This window comes from Peromyscus eremicus, chromosome 16_21 (genome assembly GCF_949786415.1).
Source record: "Peromyscus eremicus chromosome 16_21, PerEre_H2_v1, whole genome shotgun sequence".
Classification (NCBI taxonomy): Eukaryota; Metazoa; Chordata; class Mammalia; order Rodentia; family Cricetidae; genus Peromyscus; species Peromyscus eremicus.
Window position 1 is genome coordinate 15,656,714 of NC_081432.1, and position 24,798 is coordinate 15,681,511.

The following is a 24,798-nucleotide window of genomic DNA, read 5'->3' on the forward strand; positions in this document are numbered from 1 at the left end:
TAAAGCAGGGAGTTTAGGAAGGTATGAAAGTCTCATGCAAGCCTTTTTTTCCTTTTCATTCCAGATCCCCACATCAAGGTTTCTGGGAAGAAAGATGATGTAAAAGAAGCCAAAGAAATGATCATGTCTGTCTTAGACACAAAAGTAAGTGAGCGGGAGTGCTGTCAGCTGCCAAGACCCTCCATGCTGGTACCCAGGGAAAACTGGGGAAAAGAAATAGGGAAGGTTTGAACAGGCACGTGTGATTCTGCTGGCGGGAGGAAGGTAGAGAAAGTGCTTAGTTTAAATAGTTTCTATCATGCCAAGTAATTAACTAATCTTATGTATATATGTTATATATGACTACATGTACAGATGTATGTGTGCACATATATACCATCTCCAGAAAGATACATTGGCCCTAGTTAGTACAGGGTCAGTAACAAAGATGATAGAAATGAGCACATTGGCTTTTCTGAGGTCACAGGAGCCCTGGAGCCCGTGTGTGCGCATGGGTGTGCTTAGGCCGGCCTAGATGTTTGATCCGCTGCAAGTACATATAAGAAACAGTAATGACAGAAACTGAACACATGCAAGCATACACTTGTTTGTGGTGTTCCTCTAAACCCATTGGGAGCCCTTGCCGTGTGTCAGGCACTTTATAGTAGTTTTATCCTCAAAAGTACCTCATTACAGAGATGTTAAAGACTTTGGCCAGCATCTCAAAACTGGGAACGGGGGAGGTAGTTCAAATCCTGGCTGTGGTTCTTGTCCCCACCACCTGCTACTTAGTATTTTGTTGAATACTTGTCTTATTTTTTTCTGTATTTATTTGTGTTCTCTCTCTTTTTTTTAATTTTTAAGAATTATTTACCTTGTAATTATTAAGTATTTTAGGGTTTTTTTTTTCCTTCTCCTAGAAAAGGGGATATTCTCTTGTATTTCAAAAGTGAAAGTGAAAGAAGTTAAGTTTAAAAATAAAAATATTTGGGGCACAAGTCAAAAATTTATGATTTCAGAAGGTTTTTAAATTACTGATATTTTAACATCTTGAATCTTACTGTTCAGGAATGCCGTTCACAGCCTTGAACACTCAGAAGGGTTTTTACATGGATCCTCATAGCATTACATTAAATTCCTCAGAATTAAATACTCAGGTGCCACTTAGACTGCTGCCTTTTTATTCCCCACATCTTGAGATTTTTGCATTTTCTTTAATGTAACTGAGCCTCTGTTTGGAGTTCAATTACTCAAGGCTTTGGCTGCCAGAATCCATGCATTTGAGTTCTTCTCTATTTCTCCCTGGTCAGCTGGAATAAGGGATGGTTGTGTAAGGTTGGGCAGGCATGTTGACACTACTGTGTTTAGAAAATCAGGCAGCATGTATTGTCAATGCTGTGTAATCTCGGTGGGGGCTTGATTTCTATTTATGGTTCCCCATCATCATAGTTCCACTATCCAACATGGCGTCTTTAGTCATGTGGTCACATTTTCATCTGTCTTTCGTCATTTGAACTGTTTCATGAATAATGCTTTTAAAAGAAAAAAAAATCCTGAATAATTTATTTGTTTTTGCAGCTGACTATATTTAATTTTCTGACAATGTACTGTGGTTAAAAAACTTGTCGCCTTCTGCTGACGAATTTGTTGCAAAATGAGATTCCTTCTTAGTGAAGAAGCTGGTAGAAATCTCTTAGACTGAGATTAGCCTGTTGAGAAATCTGCAGTTTCCCACAGAGTCCGTTTCTGTTAATACTAAAGTGCCGTTAAGGGCAGAGTGTTTGGCATTGTTAATGCATCGGGAAACAACCCTGCTTCTGCACAGAGCAACCGCGTCACGTTGAAGATGGATGTCTCACACACAGAGCACTCCCATGTCATCGGCAAGGGCGGCAACAACATTAAAAAGGTGATGGAAGAGACGGGCTGCCACATCCACTTTCCCGATTCCAACAGGAACAACCAGGCAGAAAAAAGCAACCAGGTGACTGTCTCTCCATACCCTTGAGGTTCAGTATGCAGATCCCTTCCGTGAAATGAGGAGTGAGAGTAATCTACTGACCGCAGACATTGTGGGTGCTGCACTCCTCCCCGCCCCCCCCCCAGACTGGGGTGCTTTGCTGTTGCAGATCCATGATTCTCTGCTTAACCTCTAAATAGTAGAAATCAGGAGTGGAGTAGTCTCAAAATAAAGAGCATGATGAAGAACTGAGAGAATCTCTCAGGCTTGTCTCGCCCCAGCAGCCTTGTCCAGTGTGTAGGTTCTGGCCACACAGTGGCAGAAGTGGTCCTCCAGGTCACATTCTAAGAGGTGATGCATAGGCACCCTGCTTCCTCACACTGGCAGGATTACAGCCATTTGCTTAGACATACTCCTGGGGCTGCTTCACTTTGGAAGTCACGGGTCCCCATGCAAGCACTCCCGGTCCTTGAAGACTGCGGACTATTGCTGTATTATTTAGATATGTCCTCTCCTCTTAGTTAATCTCATAGTGGGAATCTGTCAGCTCGGAGGGTGAGGCGGCGAGTGATTTTGTGCTGGGATGTCTATGAGGCCAAGTCAAAAGCCTTGATGAAAGGTCCGGGCATTATTCAGAATACCTGACAGTGGCTGTGACATGCCGTGAGAGCCGTGTCCTGGAACTCGGTTCTCCCACCCAGCATAAGACAAATGCTTTCATGGATGGGTCATTGAGGCCTAGGGATCTATGGAGAAAGCTGGAGAGGGTGGATACCTAAGGCCGTGATTATTTGCCAGCTGATTGGAGGAAGAAGGCGATGGCTAAGAGCCTAATGTATCCATGTCATTGCTGCTAATATGGAACTGACACAGAGTTTAGACAAAAGGGGGAGAGTGCTGTGGACAAAAATAATGACGATAACGGGGTCAGAATGGCTTCCTGGGAGCTACTGGCTGTGGTTAAGTCCAAGTGGCGACATAGACCAATGGCCAGTCATTGCTGGATGAGGGTCTTATTAAAATCAAATTCTGGTTTGATGCGTCTCAGTTCCGCTGAGGTTTATTTGTCATGAGCCCCAGGACTCTTGTGTTGAGCAGCAAGGGTGTGGCCGCCTAGGAAGGCCGAGGCAGGCTTGAGTGGTGGAGTGAGCCTGGCTGTCTTATTTTGCAGGTGTCTATAGCAGGACAGCCAGCAGGAGTAGAATCTGCCCGCACGAGGATCCGGGTAACCGCGCTCATCTTTGGGATTGTTCATGCATGCCCACCACATTTTCACAACGAGGGCTGGAATAGCAACATCGCCGTTTAGTAACCAAGTCCCTTTTTCAGGAAGGAGGAGACAGTGGGACAGGGTGCCTTCATGAGCACTCTGACTTCTGTTAGCTGGTCCCTGTGGGAGGCATTTCGAGTCAGTATTTAGACCACAGCATCCTATGTTTATTTATAAATGCTTCTCGATTGGAGACTTTCTGGAAATGTTCTGGCTTTTGCCTGACTCTGATCAGATGGAGGCCTGATGGAGAGTATCACAGGCCCAAGGCTCCTTCCATTAGGAACGGTGGCACACCATACTGGATCTCGGCCCTCCCATGAAGACAATTCAAGTCTCAGGCCCCATCTTTAGAAAAGAGCAAATGTGTCCCCCTCCCCGCAAACACCAGGCTTTTTTTTTTTTTTTTTTTTTTTTTCACTGTTGCTTTGGGTCCTCTCAGGAGCTGCTTCCCTTGGTGCTGATGTTTGAGTTACCGATTGCTGGGATTCTCCAACCAGTCCCGGATCCTAACGCCCCCTCCATCCAGCGCATCTCACAGACGTACAGCATTTCTGTGTCGTTCAAGCAGAGGTCTCGAATGTATGGTGCTACTGTCATAGTACGAGGGTCTCAGAATAACACTAATGCTGTGAAGGTGGGTGGTTTAAAGTGATGGAAAAACGCAGATCATGCAAGTTTTCTTTTTATTGTTGTTGTGGTTTTTTGAGACAGAGTTTCCTATGCTGATCTTAAATTCACAGTTCTCCTGCCTCAGCCTCCCAGCTGCTGGGATTGTAGATAGGCCTATGCCACCACACCCAGTAGAAGTTTTATGCTTATGATTAGTAGACTAATTGGTTTCCAGAATTTTCCTTTGTGCTGCTTCTGGGCCCATAGAACATGCTACTGATGTTCCCGTAGTTGTTGGCGGTACCGTGGAAACTTTGCCCATGTGGGGGTGGTTGTAGTTGATGGGATCACTGTGCCCCTCCCACAGTCTGCCCTTCTCTGCTAGGAAGGAACAGCCATGCTATTGGAACACCTTGCGGGAAGCTTGGCATCTGCCATCCCCGTGAGCACACAACTGGACATCGCGGCCCAGCATCACCTCTTCATGATGGGCCGGAACGGGAGCAACGTCAAGCATATCATGCAGAGGACAGGGGCGCAGATCCACTTTCCTGACCCCAGCAATCCACAGAAGAAATCCACCGTCTACCTCCAGGGCACCATCGAGTCTGTCTGTCTGGCAAGGCAGTGTCTCATGGTAAGGCTGCTTCAGTCAGCTTTGTGGTGCTTTCCTTTGACTTCCTGGCATACCACGGGTTTTCACACTGACTCCGAAAACCTGCTATTTAAGGAAGCAGTTTTGAGGTCCAGCCCGACAGGAAACGTTCCCGGTAAAAGGAAATAAACGGGAGAAAAAGGGCCATTGTGCCTCCACAGGCCCAATTCCATTGCATAGGGAAGCAATTTTCTTATATTTTTCTTAACTTAGACTAAACACAGACGAGATTTGAAATGAGTGTACTTTGTGGTGTGGAGGGGAGGCGACTATTTACATCTGACATGGGGTACCGGTGTGCCGTTTGAACCTTCAGTGGAAAACTAAAAATACTGTTTAAAGGTCATCTTCAGAGGCTGAGGGGATGGCTCGGTTGGCAAAGTGCTTTCCACAGGAACATGAAGATCCCTAGCACTCACTTGAGCAGGCAAGGCTGTAATCCCAGGACTAGAGAGGCAAAGACAAGTGGATTCCTGTGGATTGCCGGTCAGTCGGTGTCGTCTAATCTGTGAGATCTAGGTTCGTTAAAGAGACACTGTCTCAATAAGAATAAGTAGGTGGAGAGTAAACAGTAAAGCAAAGCAACTGCCATGACCTCTGGCCATCACATACACCAACACATACGTAAAAACTTGACCTTTGACGATCGGAAACATTTGCATACTTAATAAATTTCCTATACAAATAAAAAGGCCATTTCACTCATGAATTTGAATGCTATGAAAGGAAAGCATCAGTTACGTCATTCACAAGCACTCCAGTGTATGGTCTCTCTCTCCTTCTCGGGTTTATTCGAGACCCCAGTGTGTGTTGGTTGGTGTGTAGTAACAGCAGACAGCCATATTGCTGGGCTGGCGGAGACTCTTATAAACAGCTGGCACTCTTGTGTTCGATGCTTGGCCTTCAGTGACATTTGAGTCAGAAAGCATCAGGTATGACCTATTAACTTGCAGAATTGGTCTTTTTAAAAAGTCAGAAAACCCAGGTTTGTATACTGTTGATTCCATCCCCCCGACAGATGAAACTTCCGAGAGTCAGTCAGGCCAACATGAGATTTAAAGATTCACCTTTCGTGACCGTTGGGTTTTGCAGTCTTGTTTTTTTGGGTTGTATTGCCATTAACACACTAGCCGTGGGGCAGAGTTACAAATCGGGACTGCCACAGTTACTCTTCATAGTGTCTTCTTTTCCAGGGTCCTGACGTGGTTTTTTTTTTTTTTTTTTTTTTTTGGTTTTTTTTCGAGACAGGGTTTCTCTGTGTAGTTTTGTGCCTTTCCTGGAACTCACTTGGTAGCCCAGGCTGGCCTCGAACTCACAGAGATCCACCTGGCTCTGCCTCCCGAGTGCTGGGATTAAAGGCGTGCACCACCACTGCCCGGCCTGAGGTGTTTTTTTTTTTTTAAGCTCAAAATGCTTGACGAAAAGTTCACATATTCATATTCCTACTTTGACCACACCTGCCAAAAATATAAGTGTATTTTGAAAGGCACTATTAACCGATATTGAAAGAAGGGAGAAAGAAATTCAAAGGTTTTAAGGACCTTTTTTTACTATCTATACAAAAGTCACTTTTATTCATAAGTGAAAGGGCACAACCAGTCCATTTTGATCACAGTGTGTTCAGTGTTGTTGTCTGATGCATGTGAACAAAATCCAGCAACCAAGGGCTGGAGCTGAGCAGCATTCTGTGCAAGAGAAAGGGGAGTTGTGTAGCTCCTGGCTGTGGCGATGAGGGCCAGGAAGAAAAGAGCAAAGAAAGCCAAAGCTAGCTTCTGTAGTGGGAAGAAAAAGGATTGAAGGTCGGGGCAGTGGTTCACTGCTCATGCTGGGAAGGGTGGATACAGCTTTTCGCTTCCTTAGAAGGAGCAGTTAAGAAACCTCTGAGTGAGGTACAGACTCTATCTGAAGGACATTGAGAGTAGGCCCTGGCCTGGAGGTAGAGAAGGATCCCAGCCATGCAGATCTGTGGTGGGATAGGCCAGGCTGGGCCACAGTGGAGGTCGTTAACCAGCAGTTGAGTTCTTCTCATTCAGGATGCAGTGACATGGCTTCCTTAAGTCCCTGAGCAAGGGAGGGCACATGATTCGAACCTCAGAGTGGCCAAGAGTGTTTTTTTGTATCATTGCTAATATAACTGAAGTCAGACAGTGAAGGATTTTTCCAAAGTAAACATTAGACTAAAAAAATAATAGTAAATTTATGCCAAACCCATGAGCTTAACACACACAGTTTCAGTCCCCCAGACAGCTTCCTGCCCCTCACCTTGGTCCCACCGCATCCGTCCTTGTTGTGAAGATGTGAATGTCATTTAGTTTTCATACTCAATGGTGTATTGTTTATAGCTCTGCTCAGGTACCGGGTGCCATATGATTGGCTCCTGAGATTCCTGCTGTCTTTTCTAGGGGTGTCTTCCTCTTGTGCTGATGTTTGATATGAAGGAAGAAATTGAAGTGGACCCACAGTTCATTGCACAGTTGATGGAGCAGCTCGATGTCTTTATCAGTATTAAACCAAAGCCCAAACAGCCAAGCAAGGTTGGTTCAGAGTCTGTGCCCAGTGAAGCTTCTGTAATGCCGTTCTCTATGCACGTTGGCTGTTCATTTACAGGGGACTGATTTCTAATATGCATGTTAGTGTATAACAACAGTGTACGTTCTTAACGGTGGCCTCCATGATCTACCACCATTTTCTTCTTTTGTTTATTTTTTTGGAGTTCATTTTCAGTAACCATTATTTTTCTATAATTACATGAAAAAGAAACATCTTTTTTTCTTACTTTGTGATTTCTACAAGAAATCAACCAAACCAATCAATAAATAGGCTAATAAAATGAACAGACCGTTCTCAAAAAATGCTGTACAAATGACTAGCAAACATACAGTGTTCAGCCTCAATAGCCATCAGAGAAATGCAAATTTAGACTACATGAAGATCCCATCTCACCCAGTCAGAGGGGCAGTCAGCCAGAAAATGACTAAGAGCAAATACTGGTGGGGAGGTGGACAAAAGGGAGAGCTTTCACACTGATGGGGGGAATATGTAAACTAGTCAGGCTGTTATGGAAATCAACACTGAAGTTCATCAGAAAGCCACAGTAGACCTACCATATGAATGAGATATACCCCTCCTGGGTATTTATCAGAAGGATTCTTTATTTGCAATCAAAGCTAGCTACAGGCTTTATTTAGTTGCTAGGGAACGGCTAAGGTGATTTATGTGGTGTGTGTGTGTGTGCGTGCGCGTGTGTACCTATTCAAATCAACTCGGAGAACACTTCCAGAACTTACTGTATGCCAGCCACTGTGCTCCCTAGCAGAAGAGTTGCCTTTTCTGTTCCGTTCTTTCCTGGAATAAAGGCCACGAGTAAGGAAAATGCTCAGTTTTCTTAGCACTTTCTCTGTCCCGTGCTGTAGAGATTCGGTCATTACATGGACGGTAAAGGTGCCATGAGAGAAATCTGATGTCAGGTGCCCACAAGAAGGTGAGGAGAGAGGAGTGTTCATTTATTAGTGTTGTGAACTCTGTGGCAGCCCCTTTACAGAGCAGCCTGGGACCCTATGATGGCAGCCCCTTTGCTGAGCAGCCTGGGACCCCGTGATGGCAGCCCCTTTGCAGAGCAGCCTGGGACCCTGTGATGGCGCCGCTGGCTGTCGCTGTCTCTCAGCCTTTGTGCTGCTGCTGCTGTATGGGCTGAGCAGGGATGAAAACTCCCAGACAGGAATGACATGTTAGGTGGCAGTGTTGACATGCCAACATTTTCTAAATCATGAAGCATCGGCTGATGTGAGGGTTGGGGACACCCCAAATTCACCACTAGGAAGGAAAGTAGGATTAGGAAATAATCTAGGGGCATGTTAGCAAAAGTCACAAAAATGTCTTTGTTTCAGGTAATGACAATGGTATATTAATCCTGGTTTGTTTTTTTTTTTAATCTTTAAAAGCATAAAAGATGTGTAAACTGTGACTGTGGGAAGTTTTGAAGTTTGTGGAATGTTTTGAAGAGAAATTACAAACAGCTGAGTTTTTGAACGTTTTTATTAAATGCTAGTTTTCATTGCTTTATGAAGTCTAGTGAACAGAATTTGACATTACATAGTTGGGCATTACAGAAATGTAGACACATTGCCTTAGTGCACAGGAGTGTGTCACTGGGTAAAAACAAACCAGCAAACATCTTAATCTGTTTGGGCTGCTGTAGCAACACCAAAGATTAGGCAGCCATAGATGAAGGAAGTTGGGAATCAAGGAGGCTGGTGAGCACAAGATTCAGGCCGGAGCAGGCTTGGTGTCAAGTTAGGACCTGGGTCCCCATTCACATAGAGTGCTGTCTCACATAGAAAGGTGCTCTTCCTCTTCCCTCCCCCCTTTCTAATTCTATTCACTTTTTGTGTGTGTTCATGTGTGTGTGTGTGTGCATGCATGAGTGCACATGTGTGTCCATATCCACATGTGGAAGCCAGAGAAGGATGTACAGATGGTCTTCTCTTTTCACCATGTGGACTCTGGGGTCAGAAAGCCCTAACTTACTAAGGTAAATAAATCCGCCTAACTTTCCATTCTAAACTTCTAAACCACAGATGTCATCTTTTGGGTGGAATGGTTTGTGTGTGTGTCTGTCTCGCTTGTGATTTCTACATGAGTAAATGCAGTATTTTCTGTGCAACTGGGGGGACATCAGCCACACCTTCTCTCAGGGAAAACCCTAAAAGAAAAGCTAGCCCAGATTCTGGGTGAGTGGGATGGAGTGAGTCCAGAGTTTGCGAACAGGCCATTGGTTTGGGACATTATGAAGCCTCCTGCTTGACTAACTTAACTACAGCCACCGTCAGTATCAGACTCCGAGAAGGGCTTGTCCATACAAGGACAGGATTCCAAGAGCTCAGGAGAAAATGGGCATATGTCAGGTCGGACAGACTGCTCAGTGGCTGCGTTCTAACTACCATTTTAACTGCTTTCTTTGTCAAATTTTCCTTACTGCCACTGTGTGAGTGTGTGGATGTATGTGTAATTATAGATGTTTAGAAATGTAGTCAATTATATATATTAGAGAGATTATATATGTATATATAGCATATATATGCAGGCAGTAAGGAAAAACACACACACATGCACATAACGCATATCACAAGATTTGCCACTGATGTGTTCTCACTGAGGGTCGGGGTGCCTGCAGATGTGTTAGCTAACCATCAGACCATGATGTCAGAAACGAGCGACTGTTACTATGCAGTCTGTATGTGGTAATGGGTTTATGATTTGGCTTCTGCAGGTAATGGGGGAAGGCTTCAGTATGAAGGCCAGAGGCTGTGTAGTAGGACAGGACACCAAGAATTTACTAAATCTCTAAGCATCTCTGGATAGGAATCCACCCCAAAAGGTTGGATGGGAACTGGAACCTCCAAGCTGCCTGGAACAGTACACACACACACACACACACACACACACACACACACACACACACACACACTAGGCAGTAACTAACATATTACAGCTCTACCAGGAGAGGCAGAGGCTGATTGAAGGTGGTACCCCTGCTCCTGTGGACTCCTCATTTGCATTTTCATTACCCCCTCCATTCATTGTATACTACCCCAGTGTCACCTTTTTTTTTTCCCCATTATGTGTTTTCATAGTCTGTGATTGTGAAAAGTGTTGAGCGAAATGCCTTAAATATGTATGAAGCAAGGAAATGTCTCCTCGGACTTGAAAGCAGTGGGGTTTCCATAGCAACCAGTCTCTCCCCAGCATCGTGCCCTGCCGGCCTGGCATGTCCCAGCCTGGATATCTTAGCTTCGGCAGGCCTTGGACTCACTGGACTAGGTATAAAGTTTATTATTACCACTGGGGAAATGCTTATCTGGTTCCCTTTCTTTCTACCATTGTGCTGTCTAAATGCTGTTTTCTTCTTTGAGCCCCAGGGTGGGGTGAAGAGCAACAGGACCTGATTTATAATCTGGTTTTGTTGTTGTGAGGCTCTGTGGATTTGGGTTGCCCAGATTCTCCCTATGTTGGCATAAATAACCCCAGGCTGACTGCTTTTATTTTCAGTGGCTCTGTTTGTTCTTCTAAATTAAGAATGCCATCGAGATTGAAGGGAGCGGGGCTGACGCTGATGTATGTGTTTGTTCTCTCTGGCTTTGCAGTATTGCCCTCCCTCCCTGGAGATAAAGATTATCCAGTTTGTTCCAAAAAGTAATTGCAGATCTGGAGGGCAGCTGGAGAAAGGGAGGGGAGAGCCCCTGAACCCACCCCCAGGGTTAGGCTTGATAAGCCCAAGGTCACTAAGGAGAGCAAGCATAGCTCATACCACAGTGTTAGGTTGTTAGGAAAGCAGAGTCCTTGCTGTTCCTGACACAGTGTCCTCATCTAGGGGTGGGCTTTCTCACAGGCTGACCAGGAGCTCTGCTACCATTAGACCCCAGGCTCACCGTTTTCCTCCTTGTGCCCCAAATGCCTTCATATAAAATTCAAGTACAGTAGGCCAGCACATCTTTCTGCTTCATCCAGAGTAGATTTGAGGCAGGAAAAAAAATTTCAGCAGATCTTTTTAATTTTTTTTTCCTTTTTCCTTTAAAATATATAGTATGATGGGCTATGTTACAGTTCAGTGGTAGAGTGGACATATACGGACCTAGGTTTATCCCCAACACTGAAGATAATGTGTGTGTAACTTGTTGGGGCTCCAAGTTGCCATACTTGAGCACCACTACAGTAATGCAGGTTCTTCGTTGACCAAAGCTATCTCCTCCACACGGACCTGAACAGTCACAGCTGCACGGTAATGCTGTGGACCAGGGCATTCCAGAGAACTTAGTATGACCCAACTCCATTGTGTTCTAGTTGAGAAACTGGGAGGAGAGGCAGAGTTCCCGAGTGGAGGAAAGCATCTCTTGACTTGACCATCCAACTCCTGTAACACTGGTGCCTGTGAACTTCCGGAAACACATAGAAATGAACATTTTTAGACTAGAGATCCCAAAATTCCCAAAAGAGAGTCTCATTAGTTACAGCAAGCGCGGGATGCTCGGAAACATAAATCAAAGCCAGCCCATTTCCTGGGCAAGCTTCAGTCGTTGGATTGGAGCCCGAAGAAGTCAGCGTGTGTTCAGACATGCAGAGAACCATCTGGTAGAGTGCATCCTCTCTCCTAAGTACCAGACAGTCAGTCTGCCACAGGAACGGTGTCCCTAGGCACTGCCAGGTGTGAACGCTTGGAAAGGGATTTGTTGGGAAGCTGATAACAAGTGAGTCACTTGGAGAAATAAAAAAAGAGCTTTTTCTTGAACAGAGGTTCGTCCATCCGGGCTTGTCAGCAAGTCTAGTAGTACTCAGTGCGCCTGACTCTGCTATGTTAGCTTGGGCACATCTGTCTCTTCATTCTCATGGTATCTATTAAATGGGCATCTATTGTCTCTCTGAGGGTGAGCGAATTCCTATGTTGGAGTTGTGAAAAGAGACATTTCACAGGAATGTCTGAAATAACATCTTTGGAGGAACGCCTGTCACCTGTATTTGACAGACTAGAAAGTGTCAGGTTTTATTGGTGCCCGTTCCAAAAGACAGTATGAACGCCTTCCCCTGTTTCAAAATCTTGAACCTAAGTGTGCTGATTTGACTCTCATACCTTACAGGTTTGTTGGGGCCCACCACCTTGTCGCTCAACACTTCAACCACCCCAAACTCACTCCTGAATGCTCTCAACAGTTCAGTCAGTCCTTTGCAAAGTTCAAGTTCTGGTACCCCGAGCCCTACACTGTGGGCACCCTCCATCGCTAACACTGCAAGTGCCACAGGTTAGTGTCACTCAAGTATAATCAAGAGCTGTGCATTCTTAGATACTACCTGGTTTGTGTTTTTTAAAATAGAATTTAACAAAGGATTCCATTTCTTCAAGTGAAAATCACTCTTCAAAGCATCCTCCAGCCCAAAGGCAAATCTCCCACCATGTAAATTAGTTAAAATGGAGCTCAGAAAAGCCAAGAGCTTTTCATGCAAGCAGCGCCTCATCCATACAGGTGATAAACAGGTTAGGAAAAGCAGCTGGATGCTCAGGGGACAATGGCCAAGGCACATGAAGGTTACAAACTGAGCGTGGCAAACAGAGCTCGACCTGGAGGATCTATTTCTTAGTCACGGGCTCAGGTTCAGCTTTCTTCACCTGTCCTGTGAGGGGTCTGGAACAAATAGAATGAGAAGTGGTATCTCGTTTTAACATGGTTTTATTTAAAGAAAATGGTCGTGTGTGTGTGTGTGTGTGTGTGTGTGTGTGTGTGTGTGTGTGTATGCCAAGGTGCACATGTGGCGGCCAATCAATTCCCTCCTTCCAGCATATGGGTCCCAGGTTTCAAACTCAGGTCATCAAACATGGAAGCAAGGGCCCTTACCCACTCACCAGCCTGCATTTATGATTTTTTTTTTAAAAAAAGATTTGTTTATTACGTATACAGTGTTCTGCCTGCATGAGTGTCTGCAGGCCAGAAGAGGGCACCAGATCTCATTGTAGATGGTTGTGAGCTACCATGTGTTTGCTGGGAATTGAACTCAGTACCTCTGGAAGAGCAGCCAGTGCTCTTAACTACTGAGCCATCTTTCTGGCCTCCGTTTATGATTTTTATGGTAATGTTAAGTCTATTTACAGAGATGTTGTTATTCTTAAATTCACAGAGAAAGAAATTTCTCGTGTTGTCAAATATAACCGTCGCTTCTAGGCTGTTTACGGTCTCACACTGTCTTCCCGAATCATCACAGGTTTCTCTGCTATACCACACCTTATGATTCCATCCACTGCCCAGGCCACATTAACTAATATCTTGTTGTCTGGAGTGCCCACCTACGGGCACACAGCCCCGTCTCCTCCGCCTGGCTTGACTCCCGTTGATGTCCATATCAACGGCATGCAGGCAGAAGGCAAGAACATCTCTGCTTCTTTAAATGGACACGTGCAGGTAACGCCCTCCTGTGAGGTGGGGTGGTCTGTGCTTTGGGCAAGAGAGGAGCTACTTGAAACTTGTTTTTTTTTTGTTTTTTTTTAATGTGTGTCCACTGACATTATTTCTAAATGGTGCTTTTATTTTATTTATGATTTCAGCCTCCAAACATGAAATATGGTGCACTGTCCACGCCGTCACTTGGGGAAAAAGTGCTGAGCACCAGTCATGGTGATCCATCCATGCAGACGGCTGGGCCTGAACAGGCTTCTCCCAAGTCAAACTCTGTGGAAGGTTGGAATTGTCCTCCTCGGACAGGCTTGTAGCTTGGATAAAGGGACACACACACACACACCCCGGGGGGTGGGTGGACAGGAAGACTGCAGAGGTTCTGAATTGGTTTCATTCACCAGTGCCTACCTTAACTATGCAGAGTCAATGTCTTGCATGAAATTCCAAAGAACGTGGTAAAAGATGGACTGAAAGGCACTTCCCACAGAAATACCACTGTTGCATCATTGTGTAATAGGAAAACATCAGCTCGATCAATGTTTGCATATGAGTTCACCCCTAACAATCTCGAAGACACATGATTTGGGGTGTAGTTCATTGGAAGAGCACTGGAAAAGGAAGATGAGAAACATGAGGGTCCCACCAATGTTTATATGCAAATATAGATCTCCCCTTCTGTCCCAACAGCCTTCATGGCACACAAGGGCCCCACTAATGTTCATATGTAAATACATATTCCGCTTACTCCAGTCTTCAGGAAACACCAGGGTCTTCCCTTCAGGTTGCATCCTGGAGACCGCCCGAGCTTGTGGAGGTGTGCCCTCCTTGCCGCTGAGAGCACTGTCAGGACTCTGGAATTGGCTCTCCATAGAGACAGGACTTTGATTTTCTCCATGGCAGATGAAGATGACTTTTCGATTTTTCTTCTTTCCCCATCCCCCACCCCCTCTGCAGGCTGCGATGATGCCTTTGTGGAAGTGGGCATGCCTCGAAGTCCTTCCCATTCTGGGAATGCTGGTGACCTGAAGCAGATGCTGGGTCCCTCCAAGGTCTCCTGTGCCAAGCGACAGACGGTTGAGCTACTGCAAGGCACAAAGAACTCACACCTCCAGTATGTATGCTCATCTTCCTGGGAGGAAATGGTGGAAGGAGAATTTGTTTTGAGCTCAGTGGTTAAGGCTAACTCAAGTCAGGCTAGATCTCGTGGTTGGCTCTTCCATTCCCTCTCCTAATTAGATTTTAAAAACTCAATGAATAACCTCTGTTTTACCATGGTCCATCTTTATAATCTTCCCTCACTTAGTGATTGGCTTTCCAACGGTGTCCTCAAAACAATCCTTCTTGCTCTGAAACTTAGAGCAGTCTCTCTGCTATTCAGCCACGAGTAGGGGCAATTTTTAGGCTGACTTTTGCATTAGACAGTGTCCAGCAGTGAAGCCACCTTGGCTGGTGTGGAGGGGGGATTCTTAGGCTATAGTTCCCTCCTATCCAGTGCAGGACACGGCAAACCTTTAAACTCTGTGATCAGCCTGTGAGTTTTATTAGCTAGAACTTCTCCTTGCACAGTGGTTATCATGGTGGTATCCTTAGATGGCCTTATTTTTTGGTCCTCTCTCAGGGGAAAGGGTGTCCCACCTGCCCAGCTAGTTGATTTCCTCTTCCATCTTCTTAGTTCCTTGGCTGTCTTTACGGAATGTCTTTATAGAAAGATCAACACATATATATGTTATATTACACACACACACACACATATATACCCTTACTACCTCCATTTCTTGCTAAAGCCACTTTATTTCACCCTGGACTCATTCCACTCAGTTCTGCTTTACCTGTTTGTCCTTCGTGGCAACTAAGTTCCTAAATAGCCATTCTCCAGGGTATGTTCCTCAGGTGCTCTGCTTCCTGCTGTCTGTTGAACCTTTAAAAACACAAGCCCTCCCCTTTGTCTTCAGTACCTTTCAATCCTTTTCCTTCTCTCCCGCCTGGATGACACCCGGCCTCCAGCACTCCCTCCTTCCACCTTCTCCTGCCAGTGCGGCCCCTTATTTAGCTCCCCTGACTCTCTTTAAAGTTGGACTCACTCTGTCACACTGTGGCTTCCACTGTCCCTGTGACTCGATCCTGGGTCCCTTGCCTTTCGCTCACTCTGCCCTCTGAGTTGCTGCTCTCCTGGCCTTTGGCCCCAGTGAACCGGAAAAGCACCTTCATGTCCGGTTCACGTGTCTTCAGGGAGCCTTTGTCAACATCTGTCAGGAGGAGCCTCTTGCTCACGTCTAGTATTCTGACATGGGAACTGAAGAGGTGGTTGGTTGTAACTGAACAAAACAGCACATGTTTTGGCTTCAGGTACATCCTGATGCACCATGGGCTCTCACTCAGGTATCCTGTGTGTTATAAGCATCACGTGGCCCTCTGCTCATTCCCTAAACAAGCTTCGGGAATATGTCTTACTGGCTACTTTCCTTCATAACCAGTATCACATGTGGGATTGCTGTCCTCTGTGTGCCTTCAGGCTTACCTGGGCTGTGCTCAAATTTTGCATGAGTCCCTGGTATCTGGCGGATGTACAGACATCACAAATCTTCTCTGTACATCTGTTCCCTGTGTACCACACGCGGAATACCATGTGTACTTCCTATAATGCGGGTACCTATATATGGCAAAACAGTTTTCACCTCTGGCTGGAGACCCAGAGTCACCCTCCAGCAGTGACCTTGGACAAGGTCCTTCCTCACGTGTCTGGTGGGATGACAGCGTCACCTTTGTCTCCGTGCGGCTGCGTCACGGCATTGCCCTGAGGTGACACCTGGAAGCAGGTGATGGCAGAAGCACACACAGTGAACACACACACGAGAAACGTGTGGTGTGTCCGTGTGTGAGGTGGGGCAGTGAATTCCCAACTCTCTTTCACAGCAGCACTGACAGACTGCTCTCAGACCCTGAGCTGAGTGCCGCAGAAAGTCCTCTTGCCGACAAGAAGGCTCCAGGGAGCGAGCGTGCAGCCGAGAGGGCAGCGGCCCAGCAGAACTCGGAGAGGGCCCGCCTGGCTTCACAGCCACCGTATGTCCACATGCAGGTAATACAAGCAGGCGCTGTGGTGATGCATCTGCTGCAAAAGCAGTCACCCAAGGGCAGGGCGCTGGGCTGAGCATGCAGGAAGCAAGGGCAGATGTTAGCCTGTCCTCCTGCACCCTGGTCGGCGGGAAACTCAAATAGATACGCAGGAGTTTGGGTTGGTTTTGCTATGAACATTAAGGATGAAGTGCAAGATTTAGATGAAGTAAAAGCGGTGATCTGTGTTGCTGTATCTTAAGCAGATGATGGCGTGTCTGTTACCTGAAGCTTTATAGGCATGTAAGAGATGGTTTTTCTCTTGGATAAGCAGATCTCGTTTTCTTCTGTTTCAAAATGGCTATGAAAGAGCCAGTGTAGAACTTGAATTCTTTGGAGGACGATACAGAATGGCGACAACTGTGTGGTTTGGATGTTCATGATGGCTTCAGACAGCTTCCTCAACCAGCCCTGGCATACCACCACCTTTTCATAGCGTGACTCAGAGCAGCTCACTAAGCAGGAGAGTCAGTATCTCAGCTTCATGTAGATGTATATGAGAGGCAAGGATTTAGTGCTCTTAGGGGGTCACACACACCCATAAATGTTTTACTTTCTGCACCAGCATGACTGGGAAAGAGCGTCCACCTTGTAATGAATTCTCTCTCTCTCTGTCTCCACCACCTCCACAAACCCCTAGAAATCTAAACAAAACAAAAAACCAAAAAGAACTACCATGTTAACGCATGGAACTAAATGACACTACTTTTATTTCAATGTGAAGTAAAATTCAATCCTCCTTGTTTTTATTTTATTTTTTTAACCCTTTGCATTTGAACAATTTCATGAGTCTTGAAGTGGATAGAATTCATAGCTTTCATAATTCATCAGTACTTAAAAAAAAATACCAGGTTCCCTTTATGCCCCCTGTGGTTTTGTGTATCTCCTGGTTGCCCTCCTTTTGCCTACCAGCTTTGGGTCCTCGCGAACAAGTTCTGTGGTTCTTTCTTGTAGGTCGGATGACAGTGTTCTCACTGGTGACTCTGACTAGATGTGTTAATGCCATCAGTGGGCAGCTGGCTCCAAAGTCAGGAAATCTAGGAGAGTCGCTAGAGAGCTTTGGCGGGAGACACACCGAAGACCTGTCTCGTTCGGTGGCTGAAGACAGTGCCCACCTCTTCACCACCCTGGCACAGTGGTCTCTCTAGCACTCTTTTCACTCATCTCTCTTCCTCAGTCCTCCAGAGACTGTCGGCTGGGTAGGCTCCAGATGAGCTCTGACATGCTGTTACCTTCTTCACAGAGACAGCCCTGGCTTTAAGTAGAGTTCAGTTTTTCCCACTCTTGCCCCTGGAAGTTAAAGTTGATTTTTAACTCCCAGTGCAATTTTAAGCTGCCCCCAAATACCATAAAACAGTGTCGTCTAAAACCCAGGCTCTCTAAGGTACCGCCATGTTCTTACTGCTACTGCGTGTGCTGGGTTGCCGCTGTTCAACACCTGGCCCAAGGTTATTCCTAGCTCTTTGCTCCCTCCTCAGTGTTCTGTTGCAGGCTGTAATTCCCTGGGAACCTTACATATGCTGGTACAGTCTTGCTGGGAGAAGAGCCACAGAACTCTTGCCCGTAGGTTCTTGATCTTCCTGGTAGGTCCTTGAATCAAGTCTTACCTGTTCCCTAGACTAAGGAGGCGAAAACAGGGCAGCAACTGGGATGTAGCCATGCAGGCATAGCTCTCTTCAGAAAGGCGTCTCTCCTGGTTTCTACATAGTTAGTGTTCAGGGTTAATAGCACACAGGTGTGGTCCTCCCGTCTGTGTGGTACCAGGGTCTCTAGGTTCAATCCTGTTGGATTGTTAGTGTCCAAAGCTAGATCGTTGCATTTATGCAGCTTCAAAAGCCAAGGCTCGGGCCGGAGAGATGGCTCAGAGATTAAGAGCACTGGCTGCTCTTCCAGCGGTCCTGAGTTCAATTCCCAGCAACCACATGGTGGCTCACAACCTTCTATAATGAGATCTGGTGCCCTCTCTGGCCTGCAGGCATACATGCAGGCAGAACACTGTATACATAAATAAACAAATATTTTTTAAAAAAGCCAAGGCTTTAGCAGTGTGGTTGATAACATCTTAAGTTGTCTTGATGTTATCACTGTTTCCATCTTGTTTACCCTATGTGAAGAAGGATTCTGAGACCAAGGAGAGACAACAGATGCCTAAGGGCATCATGTGACATCTTCCTTTGAGGCTTCTGCAGCTCTCAGGTCCCTCACATCACATTAGCATGTAGTGGTCCTGATGTGGAAGACATTCTTCATTAATAAGAATTTGCTTGGATTTTGTAGAGGGAAAATCCTAATCCTGGCCACTGACTTCAAGTTAGATTAAAAAGTAGCAGATTATTCCAAGTTGGTTTTGAAGGAGTGTTCAGATTAATCACACTTGCATTGTATATTTGTGGTACCATGATGCAGAACTTAGCTGATGTCTCAGACAGACTTGGTAGGATGCTCTGGGACTGGTAACAGAGCTGTTTTTTTTTTTTTTTTCTGTATTTCCTTTTCAGGCATTTGACTATGAACAGAAGAAACTATTAGCCACCAAAGGTAAGTGACATGGGACTGCTCCCCGTCTGTGTCCCTCAGTCCACCTTCGTTTTCAAGCACTCCAGATGATTTGACAAACTGGATGCTTATAAAAAAGAAACCCCAAATCTTTGAGTTCGTAATACACAGATTCTCTAGAAATACTATGAATTTTGTGAAATCCATGAACATAATTAAGGAGTCCCACAGCTTTTCCTCATTTGCTTTTTATTGGATAAAATGTTTTATTCTTAGGCACTTCGTGTTAGGAAGTAGCATTGAGTCATAACTTTTTCATACGCTGAAGAAACGCAGCGCAGCATCAGTAATTTTATTTAAGAATTGCATTAAGCACACCAAGAGTCTCTTTTATATTCTGTACTCCAAAGCCATGTTAAAGAAGCCAGTGGTGACTGAGGTCAGAACACCTACAAATACCTGGAGTGGCCTGGGGTTCTCGAAGTCCATGCCTGCGGAAACCATCAAGGAGCTGAGAAGAGCCAACCACGTGTCCTATAAGCCCACGATGACGACCGCCTACGAGGTGCATAGTTCTCCTCCTGTCCATCTTTCCCCAAGAACAGCTGGCTCCCTCCTGTCCCTGGCTCTTTATGGTCATAGGGACAGAGTGCCTTGGCTCCCTTTCTGTCTTTGTGAGCGTGTGTAAATGGATGAATCTTACATATTAGACTTTTTCTGTCCCCTCGAAGTTATTAATCTATACAGATGATGGAAATTTATATTTGGAAGTAAGTTTTTGTTGGAAGAAGGGTATTCTTACATGATAGAGTGAGGCCAAGATCAAGCAAAGGGCAGCTGCAGTGTTTCATAAAAACTTACAAAGAGTCCTTTTGTCCGAGAGTATCACTAGCAAGCCACCGTAGGGGGATAGAACTATTCAACAAAAACAGATTTTCAGATCTGAGTTAACTTCGGTATGTTGAGATGTGCCAGCAGCGCAGCAGGAAGCATCTCAAGCAGCAGTTCCAACATCCTTATGTTTCCCAGATGTTGGCTGCACAGCTCCACCATGAGGGTGGAATCTGGTGTTCTTCACATGTGGAGGAAGGGCCCAGAGCGCCATCCTCCTTGGCCAGGCTTCATGTGACTCTGAGCAGACCCTGTCCATCTGAGAATGTCAGACTCTGGCCTTAGGGAGTAGGGGTCTGGCCAGCTTGCACACAAACATTCTAGGAGACTTCAGACTCAGGGTGGAAGAGAAGGATTAAGCCGAGTACCATCGGTCTCCATCATCCCTGCAGGCTGCAAATGTGCTAGCTGAGGGCTTCGGAATTGTTAGTCTAATAGTAGCATTTGTAGATGGAGTTCCTTTTTTTCTACCCGTTTTCTTTGTAATAAGATTGTTGATGGATGCAAGGCAAAAGCAAATACTTTTAAAAAATTGCCTTTCTCTCTCTTGAGCAAGCCAAGAAGAAAACACTATTGAATAGTCCCCCGTGAATTCCATTGTCAGGGTTACAGGAGCCACTTGGCAGGCTATATTTAAGATTAAAGTAACCTTCAGCTGCCGGTATGTGGGGACCATTATGCAGCATTTTCAGGCTGTAGGTGTCCACTTCCCCTCAGGCTGCTGGAGCTCTGAGAGGAAGTAGCATTGTCTTTTGTTAGCAGAAGAATTAAGCTAATGCTGAGACTTAGCCCTGCACCCCGCAGTCTGTGGTCCACCTCCCTTGCCTTGGCTTTCTGCAGAGTAAAGTGTGCAGTTGTTGACTGCCATTCTGTAGTTTCTGAAATGAAACATTTAACTTCAGAAATGCCCTTCAGTCCCCCCGCTTGGAGCCTGACATTATAGCAAGTTGGGAATGATGCTATAATACAGAGGTCAGGTGCCAAGCTGGTGGGGGCTGAGAACCCCCACCCGCTGGATGGATAGAGTTAGTAAGACTTTATTCTCATCAGCTTGCATTCTCTTTTGGGTTGTATTGTTGGGTACCCAGTAATACCAGGAAGCTGCTATTAGTTCTGCAGGAGAACTTCATCCATAGAAAAACCAAGGCTTCTGAAGGATGAGGTTGTCTTCCTCGTTGGAAGAAGTAACTGTACGTTCAAGCTGTTTATGCTTTCTGTATCCAAAGTAATGCTTTCAAAGTATTGTGTGGATACATAAGGTGTTAGTGATAATTATCTTAAATTGGATTCACTCAATTCTTTGTGGTTTATATGGTATATTTTCATGTATAAATTTATACAATCTCTATAAACTTCTAGTGGGAAAAGGGGCTCCCAGAATGGATGTGCCTTCATCATGATATGGACCAGTAAATGTGAGAGAAAGGACTTGAGTTCATTTTACAGAATGTTCTGGAACATCTCCTTAATGAGTTAACTCAAGGACTGCAGAGGGAAAGATGATGTGTAATTGATGTACAGCCACATGGCATAGCCACACACAGACATACATAATTTTAATCACCTCGAAGCAGAGCCCTTCTGTTAAGATTTCATTTGGCAGGGGTGCAAAGCGAGGAAGGGCTGACCTACATGTTTCGGATCTGAGCCATGGCTGATGCCAGTGCCCCAAGGAAACGTTGCTGTAAGGGGCGTTCACTCCCGAAACACTAAGGTTGTTGGCCGAAACGAACATGGGACCTTGAAATGCCCTCCGCTCCTGCTCTTACCCAGGGTCAGACAGACAACTTTCTGTGAGTACAGGGGCTCTGTCTAGCAGCTGTTCCTCTCCTATGCCTTCGTTGGTTTGGCTGGCTTGGGCTAGCCTGCTCCACTTCCCCGACTGATGTCAGTCAGCCCTCTCATGCTAAAAAGTGGAGGCAGGCAGTAACAGTGAGATTAGAGCATGGGGAAGCTCCACGTCATCTGCTTCTTTCCACCGCCCCTCTGAATGCTGGGAAGGGTAGACTCTGGCTTTCCTTAGGAGTGATGCTCTGTGCTTGCCTTGGGACTGTGTCCTCCTTTGTGGAGGGAGAGGGTCCATCCACAGCATTCATGAGTTTTCTGTGGCAGGGGCTCCCTGGGCAGGCAAGCCTCCTGTTTTCTCTGCCATAGCTCAGAAGGACTAAAACAGGAAGGTGTGTAAGGACTGAGGTGGGCTTCCATGATAAAGAATGTGGGGAAGGCTCTAAGAAACAATAGAGGACAATTCCTGTTGAGAGAATGAGAGAGCAGGGGATAGACAGCTATAGATAGATGGATAGATGGATAGATATGATAGAAGATAGATAGACAGACAGACACACACATAGTCGGGATGGATGGATAGATAGATAATACAGATACACTCAGTCAGGATGGATAGATAGATAGGTAGGTAGATAGATAGACAGACAGACAGATATGCATGGATGGATATGATGGATGCATGGATGGATGGGTGGACAGATGGACAGACAGTGTTCAGGTGTCTGCTTATAGCACTGCCATATCTAAATTGTAGGGTAACAAGAGCACCCTCACTTTCCTTATTTTTACTGTTTTTACAAGGAAAACCAAAGGGAAGGCGACTGCAGCTGCGTGGGCAGGAGCATCCCTGGCTGCCGACATCCCAGCAGCTGAGAACTACCCCGCCAGTGTGCCAGGCGCCTCAGCTTCCTGCCCTAGGAAGCTTGCTTGGCCGAAGAATTAGATACTTTGAGCCCTGCACTCTGTATTATTGAGAGGCTGGAGTTGAGCAATTTTTTAAGGTTTTTTTTTTAACAACTAAGTAATTATCCTGTCCTCCCAAAAGTTCTTTAGATAAGAGGCAGGCACTTTCTACCTTTTTTTCTTCCTGCCTGCTTGGTGTTATACTGGGACATCAAAAAAAAAAAAAAAAAATAAGCAAAAGGTCTCTTTGAACTGAGCCGCAAAGGCTTTTGGGTTTCTCTTTCTGTTGTCTAGCTCTTAAAAGCATAGGGGTCACATATTCTCTGAAGCACACAAAAGCATGAGTTGGGAACCACCGGTGGTTTTCAACTTCCCCAACACTAAGCAAGGAAGAGGTCTGATAGTTTTTAATCTCACAAACCTCAGTGTGGAGGAGAACTGCTCCGTGGATATTTTAGATCTTAGTGGGATAGCAGGAATCACCAACCTTAGAAGTCTGCCAGTTCAGTCTGCTAGGCAAGTGCGTAAAGACATTCAGAAAGAGGCAGCTGTCACGCTGTAAGACATGTAAGCCAAGCCGATACTCATCAGGGCTGTGGCCCTTGCCAGAATTCAGCATGTTCTTGGTCCTTGCTACTCTGGGTTTATCTTGGTTTAAGATAGGAAAGGTATTTTCACTGGAAAATCTAGCTTTTTTTGTTTTGTTTATTTTCCAGAGCCATAATTTCCCCGTATGCATTGCCCTAAATCAGTGAAGGCATCCCACTGTTGCAGGAAAGGGACTCTTTGAGTGGGACTCAGCATTCCTGAGACAATCTCGGGCACCAGATTGTATACACTAGTGTGCTGCTTTGGGGATAGGGTTGCCTTCTGCGGGGAGAAAAACAGCATGTCAAGAAGGCAGTGGGCAATCAAATTCCTAGTCCATGCTCAGCGGAGGTTGCTTTGACCTTAGGAATGGATGAGAGGCATGCCAGGAAGCGGAGGTGACAAAATAGGGCCAATCTCAGAAGGATCTTGGGAAAGAGCATTGTGTCTAAGGGATCAGCAGCTTGATCATCTTAGCATTAGAGCCAAAGACATTGGCGATGAGGTTCCAGCAAGGCCCATCCTGGTAGACCTCGGGTAGAACCCCCGTGGCAGACTACAGGAGAGTCATGGGAAATTAGGAAGCACCTCTGCCTCTGTACAGCAGAAGTTCAAGACTGGAGGCATGGGTTGCTCTGATTGGCACTTAAAAATACCAGCCTTGTTGTATGTGCTGGATTACAGAGGGAGGCAGCAGTAAGACTAGCACCAGAGTGGTCCAGTGAGTGGAGGGGGAGGTTCAGAGTGGCTGGTGGGAAGGGCCATTCAGTGCGGGAAAGTGCTCAGGTACTAACCATAATGGACTTGCAGCTTTATGATCTTGAAGTTCCACAGGGATCTCAATCCAGAGGTAGGATCTGCACACTAAGGATTTCACAGCGGATTGAACCTATTGAGGGACCAAGTACAGGGGGAAAAAAGGGTAGAGGGTGGGGTGGGTTGTCTAAGACCAGGCCTACAGATAGCCTGCCATTTAGAATGGCAAAGAAGGAGGTCACAGAGGACATGGGGAGGAAGTAGAAAACCTTAGGACTAGGGTGTCCTGCTGTTAGTTGGAAGTGTTTAAGGGAGGCCCTCCCAGCTGTGAATGGGCTGCCTGAGCCAAACTTAAGTGTGGTAAGAATTTTCTTGGAGTTACCAGTGAAAATAAATCTGCAAATGAGGAGAGTGGGACTGATACTCTAGTACAAAGCCAGGGTGCCATCGTACCGGGGATACATAAACGAAAAGAATCTATGCAAATTCAGGCCGGTTTTAAGTTGTCATGAATTATTTTTCATTTTAATTTGGAGGACTTCAAAGAGCGCGTTGTCCCAGGTGTCTGTAATTGGCTGGAGAGATTATGTCCCTGTTTGGGGGGAGGCTAGTGTCAGGGAAATGACAGCTCTGTCTTTGCGCACTGTTAGGATAGAACAGGCATCTTTCTAAGAACATTGACTTTCCCTGCACCTCTGTCACTCCTGTGTCCTTTTCCTGTGTGAGCTGAGGCAGAGAATCATTCCTGTACTAGGTGTGTGCGTGCCTGTGTGCATGCATAGGGGGGTGCTCTCTGTTTCCTAGAACAGGGATGAACACAACCATGACATTTTGAAACATTATAGGAAGT

General features: G+C 45.7%; 1 protein-coding gene across 1 annotated transcript in view; it reads left to right on the forward strand.

Moving 5' to 3' along the window:
• Bicc1 (BicC family RNA binding protein 1) overlaps positions 1-24,798 on the forward strand; it is a 235,937-nt gene that overhangs the window by 197,854 nt on the left and 13,285 nt on the right. The window contains exons 4-17 of the mRNA XM_059282001.1: positions 65-144; positions 1,805-1,963; positions 3,111-3,164; positions 3,652-3,846; positions 4,207-4,458; positions 6,879-7,010; positions 10,110-10,296; positions 12,108-12,269; positions 13,225-13,421; positions 13,565-13,697; positions 14,370-14,526; positions 16,329-16,491; positions 19,025-19,064; positions 19,433-19,587. Of these exons, the coding sequence (XP_059137984.1) occupies positions 65-144; positions 1,805-1,963; positions 3,111-3,164; positions 3,652-3,846; positions 4,207-4,458; positions 6,879-7,010; positions 10,110-10,296; positions 12,108-12,269; positions 13,225-13,421; positions 13,565-13,697; positions 14,370-14,526; positions 16,329-16,491; positions 19,025-19,064; positions 19,433-19,587 (2,066 nt within the window). The remainder of the gene's footprint in view (positions 1-64; positions 145-1,804; positions 1,964-3,110; positions 3,165-3,651; positions 3,847-4,206; positions 4,459-6,878; positions 7,011-10,109; positions 10,297-12,107; positions 12,270-13,224; positions 13,422-13,564; positions 13,698-14,369; positions 14,527-16,328; positions 16,492-19,024; positions 19,065-19,432; positions 19,588-24,798) is intronic.